Source organism: Conger conger, chromosome 4 (genome assembly GCF_963514075.1).
Source record: "Conger conger chromosome 4, fConCon1.1, whole genome shotgun sequence".
NCBI lineage: Eukaryota > Metazoa > Chordata > Actinopteri > Anguilliformes > Congridae > Conger > Conger conger.
The window spans coordinates 48959649-48971723 of NC_083763.1; the positions used below are offsets into that span (position 1 = coordinate 48959649).

Genomic DNA, 12075 nt, shown 5'->3' on the forward strand with positions numbered 1-12075 from the left:
ATTTTGCTGCAGTACATGGTACAACTTATGATTTCTATGGCAACTAATGCTGATCCAAAAGGTAGGTCAGTCATTACTCAAAGGCAACAAGCACCTCCTTTTTATACACACTTGAACTACAGTAAAGTGAATGCAGAAAGTTTTCAGGATTCTTAATTCCTGAGCCCCCTCACACACACGCACGCACACACACGTGCGCATGCACACACACACACACACACACACACAGAGGCAGGTCTTCTTCATCACTATAATCCTTGGCCTGACAGGAGCACACAAAATGGCTGCCCAGAATGACACATTCATTATATTGTAAGGTTTGGGGCAGTTTAGATACAATGAAGGTGAGATTGGATTGTAAAGAGGAAGTAAAGCTTTTCTTTCCCAGTTAGACATTTAATGGGTCACTTTGGAACCCTCAATAAAGAAGAAGAATGTCCTTGTTTTGCAAAATGACTGAGGAAAGTTGACTTTCACAGAGTCAGCAGCCGGGTCAAAGCAAACTACTTATTATGTGATTCCTTTGATCCATTCAAGCAAATGGTAGAGTGTCATTTCTTTCTTTTCTTAAGGTCAACATGTCTGCTAAATATTTGCTATGACTTCAGTCCTACAGATGCTTGGAGCACTTGTATTTAGTTACATTATGTGTTCCAAAATATGTATTTCTTTTTGGATGTTGTAAGGGAAAAAAAGGACGTCTCTCGAACTTGATGAAAATACGAAAGGTTTATTCCGATACCAGCAGTGACAAAGTGCACAAATGACATTCAGGATTTAGCCTGAACCCCCAAACCTTTCCAATGACTACTTTTTATCCACTTTTCCACCAGCTTTGATCATGAGTTTCTATTGCACATAATGAGAGGATGTGGACAATTTTGTGGCACAAGTCGGCAGTAGTGTACTGACCACCCTGACGTTAGCTAGCTAGCTTTCATAAGGTTACATAATCGATAATGTTAGCTACCAAGTTTGCTTTCATGAGGATGTTATAGTTGTGCTTTTATCTCAACTTGTATCCAAAATTATTATTGGATAAGTCAGCTATCCTTAGCTATCAATAGTTCATACACTAATTTAGCTAGTGTGTGAAGCTTGTCTCCCAAGATGAGCTTGTATCATGAAGTTGCTTTGGTAACAAACAACAATGTGTGCAAAGGCGGGGCACATCATAGCTAATTGACAGTTCTTATTACCACACCCAGACAGTTTGGGTGAACTTTTATCGTGGGTAATTTAGGCTTGGAAAAATTTGGTTTCAAATACAGTCAGGTCCATAAATATTGGGACATCGACACAATTCTCATCTTTTTGGCTCTATACACCACCACAATGGATTTGAAATGAAACGAACAAGATGTGCTTTAACTGCAGACTTTAAGCTTTAATTTGAGGGTATTTACATCCAAATCAGGTGAACGGTGTAGGAATTACAACAGTTTCTATATGTGCCTCCCACTTTTTAAGGGACCAAAAGTAATGGGACAAACTAACAATCAGAAATCAAACTTTCACTTTTTAATACTTGGATGCAAATCCTTTACAGTCAATTACAGCCTGAAGTATGGAACGCATAGACATCACCAGATGCTGGGTTTCATCCCTGGTGATGCTCTGCCAGGCCTCTGCTGCAACTGTCTTCAGTTCCTGCTTGTTCTTGGGGCATTTTCCCTTCAGTTTTGTCTTCAGCAAGTGAAATGCATGTTCAATCGGATTCAGGTCAGGTGATTGACTTGGCTATTGCATAACATTCCACTTCTTTGCCTTAAAAAACTCTTTGGTTGCTTTTGCAGTATGCTCCGGGTCATTGTCCGTCTGCACTGTGAAGTGCTGTCCAATGAGTTCTGAAGCATTTGGCTGAATATGAGCAGATAATATTGCCCGAAACACTTCAGAATTCATCCTGCTGCTTTTGTCAGCAGTCACATCATCAATAAATACAAGAGAACCAGTTCCATTGGCAGCCATACATGCCCACGCCATGACACTACCACCACCATGCTTCACTGATGAGGTGGTATGTTTTGGACATGAGCAGTTCCTTTCCTTCTCCATACTCTTCTCTTCCCATCATTCTGGTACAAGTTGATCTTTGTCTCATCTGTCCATAGGATGTTGTTCCAGAACTGTAAAGGCTTTTTTAGATGTTGTTTGGCAAACTCTAATCTGGTCTTCCTGTTTTTGAGGCTCACCAATGGGGTTTACATCTTGTGGTGAACCCTCTGTATTCACTCTGGTGAAGTCTTCTCTTGATTGTTGACTTTGACACACATACACCTACCTCCTGGAGAGTGTTCTTGATCTGGCCAACTGTTGTGAAGGGGTTTTTCTTCACCACGGAAATAATTATTCTGTTATCCACCACAGTTGTTTTCCGTGGCCTAATGATGGCTTGCTTCACTGATAGTGACAGCTCTTTGGATCTCATATTGAGAGTTGACAGCAACAGATTCCAAATGCAAATAGCACATTTGAAATGAACTCTAGACCTTTTATCTGCTCCTTGTAAATGAGATAATAACACGGGAATAAGGGAATAACACACACCTGGCCATGGAACAGCTGAGGAGCCTGAGCAGTCCCATTACTTTTGGTCCCTTAAAAAGTGGGAGGCACATATAGAAACTGTTGTAATTCCTACACCATTCACCTGATTCGGATGTAAATACCCTCAAATTAAAGCTGAAAGTCTGCAGTTAAAGCATATGTTCATTTCATTTCAAATCCATTGTGGTGGTGTATAGAGCCAAAAAGAGGAGAATTGTGTCGATGTCCCAATATTTATGGACCTGACTGTATAATAAAACAAATATGCACATTTGTTTTATTGTTGCCTAAAGGCAACTGGCAAGTTTCACATTCAACCACCATGTTCATTCATTCATTATCCTAACCCGCTTAGCCTGAACAGGGTCGCAGGGGGGCTGGAGCCTATCCCAGCATACATTGGGCGAAAGGCAGGAATACACCCTGGACAGGTAGCTAGTCCATCGCAGGGCACACACACCATTCACTCACACACACTCATACCTACGGGCAATTTAGACTCTCCGATCAGCCTAACCTGCATGTCTTTGGACTGTGGGAGGAAACCGGAGTACCCGGAGGAAACCAACGCAGACAAGGGGAGAACATGCAAACTCTGCACAGAGAGGCCCAGGTCGACGGGGATTTTAACCCAGGACCTCCTTGCTGTGAGGCGGCAGTGCTACCCACTGCACCATCCGTGCTACCAACCACCATGTTACTAATTTAAATGATCATTCTAACTGATCACATTGTAATTATGACTACTCAAAATACATTTGTAGATGTCTAAAACCTAGTTAAAAAAGTTAAAAAGTTAAAATGGCTTGCCATAGTCACTCTGGATATAGCCATCTCGTGATTAAGGCAAGCATAAATGGTGTAGTTATCCCATGCCTCTTGACTCACATAGTCCAGCCATTTCATGATGACTTTACGAAATGAAAATTCATACATGAAATAAATAAATGACCATACTACATGCTAGATTTGTGACATTGACTCAAAAGGTTCCTGGCTGCTTGCACTAGTTATACTGTTGGTCAAACTGAGAGACTGTATCTAGTTATAGTGGACACATAGCACGACAGTGTGACAAATTAACTGAGATTAAAATCTTCTTTAAGATAAAAAACTGAACTCACAGCAGCCACGCACTTGTAGCCATTACTGACAAAAATAATATACAACACAAAACATTAAAGTGTCAGTGTAAAAGCAATGCTACAAGTGAACCGAGATCTACAGTACAGTATGTGCGACAGTATGTTAAGAACCTCTGGGGGGTATGCCTGTTGTTCAGAATATATATGTGCTACATATATCATTTCCATATAACTCCAGTTTATTTAATGTCACCAGCTAAGGACCAGGCTCCCACATCATATTCTAGCCCTGAAGTGCAGTGGCGCAGGTATTTTTTCCCTGTGTCCTTTGTGTTTGCCCTCTATGCCTTGTGCATTGATATATCATTGTTATAGATTTGTAAAGGGTGCCTACGGGAATGGTGCAGGGGAGAGCCTTCTCCATCCGGGCCCTCGCTCGAAAGTAAGTGCAATCGTAAAAAAAAATAACCTGCAGTGCATGAAAGCCACAAGCATTAAACTTTGTTCTTGCTCTTCATCTTTTTTTAAATAGATCCGCTCCCCCCCCCCCCATTAATGACAGCCATTAAAAAACGGCAATGCTACTGTGCGGTGATTACAGAAATTATAGAAAATATTAACAGTTTCCTGCAGCGAATGACCCCTCCGCTGTCATTTTTTGCCGCAGTGAGATCTCAGAGCAGCAGAGCACTGCATAATCCTTGGTGTTCTGGAGGCGTGGTGCAGCAGCATTGATTGTCTGGCTTTAAAGAAGCCACTGTTAAACAGTGCCAAGTGTAGCATGCGTTAATTTTTCTCAGACAGTACAACCTTCCCGGTCAGGTAGCCTTTTAACCGTTTATTAAATTACACTCTAATCAAATCTCTCTCTCTCTCTCTCTCTCTCTCTCTCTCTCTCTCTTTCTCTCTCTCACACACACACACACACACACACTCACTCACCACATCAAGAATGTTCTTTTGAGAACATTAGAGAAATCTAGATTTAGTAAAGAACTGATCTCTTGGATCTCAGTGGAAATGTCTTAATAGGTGTGTGTATGTGTGTGTGCATGCGTGCGTGCGTGTGTGTGTTTGTGCGTGTGTGTGCTTGTGTATGTGTGTGTTTGTGTTTATATATGGTGTGTGAGTCGGTTTGTTTGGTGTTTGAGACAAGGTTTGCATGCAGTTTGTGTGTGTTATTTTGTGCAGTTTTTCTGCTCAGTCATCAGCATCCCCACAGCCAGACCCATGAATTGATGCGCAAACTGCACCACCTACAATTACCGGATTAATCTGTAATCTCCCTGTACCTACAAACAAAGCATGTGTGGGAATGTCCCTGTGTGAACATTATGGATTAATTATTCAGGAGCCGATACACTATTGCAGTCGGATGTGGGTTCAAATCCCTTTGGGGGATGGCATTACTGAAGGAATACCTGTTCAGAATCCATGTTTGTATATAATTTCTATTGAATATCCAGACCACAATACAGAGCGAACAACTCTGTATAGCAAACTCAGCAGTGAAGAACGTGTGTTATGCAAGATATGATTTCTGAATTAAGTTTATTCATTTTAGAAAATCTCCATTCGAGGATGGGGAATTTAATAGTGTCACAACTGCCAGAAAACTGACCTTGGCTAATGATAATGATTGATATCAAGACAGGCATTTGTCATGAGTTTGCTATTTTTTTGCTATTAGGACAAGAATTGCAGTTTTTGAAGTACTAAAACTATGCTTAATAAAGATCATTTATCTGCATTCAACCCATATCAATGTTTTCTCAAATTTCAGTGCTCGATAAGCCCATTTTAACAAGATAGAAGGGGCATAATAACATCCAAAGGAGTAATGTTGTCTAGATGCCGAATATAAAAGCGATTGTCTGAAATAAACCTGTCTACATGGCTATAGGAAGTCATTGTCGCAGCTAACAGAAACTTGTCTTAATTCCCCTACACACTCTATTTTGATATCTTAGTGCCGTTTATTAGCAGAACTTACTTTTGAAGAACAAAAGATTCCCTAAATAAAGCATATGATAAAGAACAAATACAAAAAAAACTAACAGCCACAGCCAATTTCAGAACAAAATATTTCATACTCACTCAATAATGGAATTTTACCTTTGGTTCTGGACCAAATCAAAACCATGACAAACGACAACATTTAAAATGCAGATGCATGAAACAATATTGCATGTAATGACATGTTTTTTGTTTTCTATGTCATATTAAGACTGTTATGGCCACAAAAAGGCATATGGGAGTGGGACAGGTGCTGGATAGCACAGACATTCATATGTCACCCCCCTGCTCAGATACCTCCACTGGCTGCCTGTTATGGCTTGCATCAAATTTAAAACTTTGTGTTACTAAGGGATCAGTTAAGACCTATATACTAGCAAGACCCGTCCATTCTGCCACTTCGTGCCATCTGGCACCTCCCCCTCGCCACACCTGCACTTCTCGCTCACGACTGCTGTCTGTCCTGGTCCCACGGTGGTGGAATTACCTCCCAGTGGATGTCAGAACGGCAGAGTCTCTGACCTCTTTCAAGCGCAGACTGAAGACTCATCTCTTCAGGCTACACCTTTCCCTCCCTAACTCACCACCATGATTAGCCTTATATATGCCATAGACTGTAATGGCACTTATATAGTTGTATAGATATTATTGTTTTTTGTATTAGCTATTGTATTGTTGTACTTGGGGTATTCTAGCTGTCAACTGTGGTATGCTAGTTTGGAAGTTGATGTATTCTTCAGGGGTTCCGATTGTATCTTTATGGTTACACTAGAACTGTACTGTCCTCTCAGGTCCTCTTCGCACTTGTACTTGTGTTTGATCTGCACTTCGTTGTACGTCACTCTGGATAAGAACATCTGCTAAATGCCTTGTAATGTTGTAATGTAATAGCATACCTTGTAGGGAAAGCTTGAAAAGTAATGGTATTTTTGTTGCTAATGCTATATGGACCAAATTTTCATATTTCAATATAAATGGTAAATGGTTGGCATTTATATAGCGCCTTTATCCAAAGCGCTGTACAATTGATGCTTCTCATTCACCCATTCATACACGCACTCACACAACAACGGCGATTGGCTCCCATGCAAGGCGCCAACCAGCTCGTCAGGAGCATTTGGGGGTTAGGTGTCTTGCTCAGGGACACTTTGACACAGTCCGGGCGGGGGATCGAACCGGCAACCCTCCGACTGCCAGACGACTGCTCTTACTGCCTGAGCCATGTCACCCCCATATCACATGTTTACTAAACATTGTGATAGCAATACAATTTGATATAACAAATGTTTGAATGAAGGCATTGAGCTGGTAGATATGATAACATAAAACATACATTTTAGGGTGGACCATTGTTATGGACATTTTATGCCATGTTCCATCATTTTGTTGTCACACCCTTGGCTCTGTTTGCGCAGTTTGGCCGAAATATCCCCCAAATGACTCAAGAAGAGCCCTTTTGTCATTAATCTGTTATTTTGGCGGCAATACTTCTTCTTGCATGTATTTTGGAACAAATGCAAATTCTAGCTAACTGAGAGAAATGCACCTGTGTCCAGCAGCCAATTATCTGTATAGAATGCTTACGGTGGTGCTTTTGTTAAATTAATTTGTTGTGCATGGAGAGTGTGTGTAAACATTACAAACTTTTGATTCAGATATTGCATACCTCCACTGATCAGCTTTATCAGCACTTCAAATTTACTAGCAAATTGACATTGTCCAATAAGATGACATATCCAAATGAGATATATCACTTTTAGAACAAAGGGCAGACCTTTATAATGGTTTGCCTGGCCCACTTGACAATTACATTACTCCATTGTTGGGGATCAAGGGATAATGTCAAGGCAGAATATCCCTTCAGTTGAAGGTTTTAAAGACATGGGTGTCTTTATTTCAACATGAGCCAAAAAAAAAAAAAGACTTTTGCTGGCTCCTGTTGTTTGCTTCTGGGCTCAATAGCAAATCACATCAGAGAGATCCTAAATTCAAAGCAAATCTGCATTTAGTGGAGAATAATGCCTTCATAAGTAATCATCAAAGATTTCTTGGTTGAGGCAAAATGACAGTATTACCAGCCTGATCTACAGTGATCAGTAGATCAATGGGATCGCTAACCATTTTGTGACTGGCATTAAACTTTACCTGACTGTTCTGATTCATGTTCTCCTTTGTCACTTAAAGTGCTGTACATGCTGAGTGCTTCAGTGCAGATCTGTTTAGAGTCTATAGGGATTTGTGTGGTAATGTCACATCTCATCATGGTGTATCCTGACAACGAATGAGAAATTTGTTTTGTCACAATTTTGTAAAATCAAACATGCAGTATGCAAATTTGAAAAAAGTACATGCATCATGACAGGAACCAGCAGCTGTGCCATGCTGTTATGTTACCACTATACCACACGCACCAGTTCAGGGAGAATTTCAACCAAACCACTAGTCCATAGCTCCTCAGATATTCTTACCTTAGACCTAGTGACCAGCACAAGCAGTATTATCTCAGGGGCACTTATGCAGCGGTGAACCAAGAAACCAGAATTGAACCCACCCTACTCCAGTTGACAAGGCTACTTATGGCTCATTACTGTAGACTGTAGGTATCCCTGGGACTTATCAGACCCCAGATTGAAACTAATGGTGTGAAGGCCATAGGACTCATGCTTGGTACCATTTTGGTGCGCCTTGACAAAGAGATGGATTGAATTGCGTATATGTCATTGACAACCATGAGCTCCTGTAAGTTATGAAAATTAGTTGACTGTAATGGAGGAAATAGATTGCAACTTTGTGGAAGGCCGCTCTTCAGAGTGGGGCTGTACATATGACCAGGAGATAATGTCTACTTCTGGACATTCCTGGTCCACACAGGACCTACCCCTTACATACGTCCGCACGCCACGCAGACCACGGCCTACAAAGAAATAGGGGTGGGACATTTTACAATTTTTTTACAAACTATTGCAAGCAGATTTTGTCCTTGTGTTTACTCAAGTACTCCCTCTGTACGTATTTTTGTTTTATTTTGTTGCTGAAAGCCCCCTTTACAATAGCAGACTAACCCACTTAAATGTGTTGCAGAGCTTAAATAAATTGTGGACAATGGGTTTGGGCAAGGGGGAAGCACAACATAGAGGCTATATATGCTTAGACCCATTACCATGGCAAATATCAATTTTTCCATTTCCATTTTTTTCTTTACATTTAAGAATTGCTTGGCGAGTGCTTGTTTACTCAACAGTCCCACCCCTACTAAGAACCTTCCCATTTCCCTTCCCTTTATTTTATGTCCCTGTGGATTTGGCTTGTATTATTTAGCAGCACACCCTGCTCCATTTTCCTATTGACTTCCAAAGTGACCACCCCCCCCTTCTTCTTTTGGACCTCATGAATTATTCATCGCCATCGCATGTCGAGTTTTACAGGGAGGGGGGAACTTGAATGAGAGAGACGAGAAAAATAGTGGTCACAGTTTCAGAACTGCTTTAAGTGTTTGAGAAAAGTGCAGTGAAAGAGAAGGCAGGAGATGATATGGTTGGCTGTCCTCATCGACGGGCTCTGGCGAGGGCCAGACTCGTTAAATGTTGGCTCATGTTGGTGAGCCCCTTCTGGGACTCGAGACAGACGAGACGAGCGTGCCGGCTAATGCATGCTGCTACCTCTGGACTACACTCCAGCAGGCAAATTGAGGGAGGAGAAAGAGAGAGTAGAGGATCTGTGGATCTATTAGATGAGAGCAATGAGAGAATCTGTTAAAGGATTGTGAGGCTATGTTTATCGGAATACAATACGCCGTGATATTACGTTACCACATTCTTCTTTAGCATTAGCACTTCCTATTGTCAAAGGGAAAAGTATGGATGTTATACTGTGATAAATGACTGGCATGTTTCACGCCCTTGCCAGTGGAAAAAATAATCTCATGATTGTATGAATATAAATAGGGCTGCTGTGATCTGATATATCCCTCCATATGTCTGTTTTTCTCCCCATCCCTGTCCACCTCAGCATATAATTTTTTGCTTACGTTTGCTGGTGTCGGCTCGCGCCCGTTCCCTCCGCACGCGTTTTAATGGGCACGGCTGTGTGTTATTAGCATGCTGAATTAAACATGATCAGCTGCCGCAGATTTATGGTGGCTGCCACCGGGACTGGGAGTTGCTGGTAATCTCCCCGTAATTGAGGACGGGAGGAGAGGCAGCGAAGGGCTGCACAGCTGGTGTCGCCCCAGGCCCCGACGAAGAGCCGCGGTGTCCTGTTCGCGCGGCGTGCGGGGACTGTCATTGTCAGGCCACGGGAGAAATCAGGGTCCCTGGAGCCACGGGGGTACTGTACCTTGGAGCCGACCGGCCCATTAATCAAGCCGCACTCAGGGACACGGGCACAACTGCTTACAGTAGAGAAGCGGGTTACACTGCAAAACAATGTTTGTCTTAACAAGCGTTTTTAGTCTTGACTTTTCTCTCAAAGTAGAAAATATCGGCTTATTTGAACCCATTATGGACTAAGGTGCCCTATTTCTACGGTGTGTCTTGAAAAATGGATGATGAAATACAGCTCTTCATGCATGTTTTACTAGTTATGGATTTGATGCTTTTAACCTGTGGAAGATCCTATGCATTTGTCAGTCGCTTTGGAGTAAAAGCGTCCGCCAAATGACAAAAATGTAAATGTAATACAACGTTGTCAATCTGTCTGTTAAGGCAGACATAATGAGAAGATTGCATCCGCCCATAAGTTACTATTTGCTTTATGAGTGAGATTTTATTATCACATTGTCAAAGATTAAAATGAGTGAAACTTTCTTCCCTCATTGGCAACATTTTGGGCCAGTTTCACAGACACAGATTAAGGCTAGTCCCAGACTAAATTCAATTTTAAATTCTCCAAACAAAACTCAATTTATTCCAGGACTATGCTTAATCTTTGTCTGTGAAACCAGAACTTTAAATCTTAGAATAAGCACTTGCTGAGATTGACTTATTTTTTAAAAACTACACTGCATCCTGTATTGTACCTGTTTTTTGCGGCACTGTGATTTATGTATGTTTTTTTTGCCCATACAACACATACTACAGTGTGTAGCTGCACAGCAGAGTAACCGCACATGACATCCGTTCAGAGGTATCAATTTAATGCGCAGAAAGCCAATTTCACTCTGCAGTCACTGTGCATTTTGTGCTTGTCATAGTTGTCAGTGTCCTTAACTGATGGGCCTGGGTGTCTGACAAACCCCAATTGCAAGAGCGATCGTCTTTGCTGTCGTGTCTGACATGGCCGACGTGACCCCTCTTGCTCGAGGGGTCGCTTTCATAATCAGCGGCTTTAACGCCAACATCCACCTCAGTAACATTTGTCCCAAATTTAATGACACAATCTTTCGCAGGGTCTACCGGGATCAGAACAATGAAACACTGCCATAAGGGCACCCTTGTTCTACATTCTAAAAATGAACATTCATTAGTATGCTTCACGTTATGCGTTGATGGTTTACGACTGTTCTTGATGTTTCGTTTTGCTCGCCGCCTGTGCCATACAGAAGCGAGATGCATAGACTGTGATCTTAAACGCCATATCTGTTGTAGTTGATATGTCTTATCTCCATTGGGGAAAATAATCTAAAAATACTGTTTGCCTCATATTCTGCAGTCATTGGTGTTAAATCAGGCGGTGTTCACACTGGATGTGAGGGTGTGGCTGAGGATCCCACTGTCTGGTTGTCACCTCTATTTACAGAGCTGTCTGTGGGCCTGCTGGCGTGCCATCTTCCCTCTCTTTCCATCCTGTGACAACGTCTGAATGAAGTGCGGAGATGCTTTTAGCATTTTGCATATCTCACATTCACAGACTTACCTTTCTCAGGCTTGTCACTGCATTTGTAATGTAGTAAGGCTCTCCCTGTGTTTCTCTCTATATACATACAGTGGGGCAAAAAAGTATTTAGTCAGCCACCAATTGTGCAAGTTCTCCCACTTAAAAAGATGAGGCCTGTAATTTTCATCATAGGTATACCTCAACTATGAGACACAAAATGAGAAAAAAATAAAAATCCAGAAAATCACATTGTCTGATTTTTAAAGAATTTATTTGCAAATTATGGTGGAAAATAAGTATTTGGTCAATAACAAAAGTTCATCTCAATACTTTGTTATATACCCTTTGTTGGCAATGACAGAGGTCAAACGTTTTCTGTAAGTCTTCACAAGTTTTTCACACACTGTTGCTGGTATTTTGGCCCATTCCTCCATGCAGATCTCCTCTAGAGCAGTGATGTTTTGGGGCTGTCGCTGGGCAACACGGACTTTCAACTCCCTCCAAAGATTTTCTATGGGGTTGAGATCTGGAGACTGGCTAGGCCACTCCAGGATCTTGAAATGCTTCTTACGAAGCCACTCCTTCGTTGCCCGGGCAGTGTGTTTGGGAT

At 41.7% G+C, this 12075-nt stretch overlaps 1 protein-coding gene across 4 annotated transcripts in view; it reads left to right on the forward strand.

Annotated features, from left to right (window-relative positions):
• Nucleotides 1-12075, forward strand: part of LOC133127644 (phenylalanine--tRNA ligase, mitochondrial-like) — a 117709-nt gene that overhangs the window by 70178 nt on the left and 35456 nt on the right. For 2 of the 4 annotated variants that reach the window (XM_061240676.1, XM_061240675.1), the window contains exon 7: nt 4011-4077. The exons of the other annotated variants lie outside the window; for them this stretch is intronic. In XM_061240676.1, coding sequence (XP_061096660.1) covers nt 4011-4077 — 67 coding nt within the window. The remainder of the gene's footprint in view (nt 1-4010; nt 4078-12075) is intronic. 4 annotated transcript variants of the gene reach the window in all.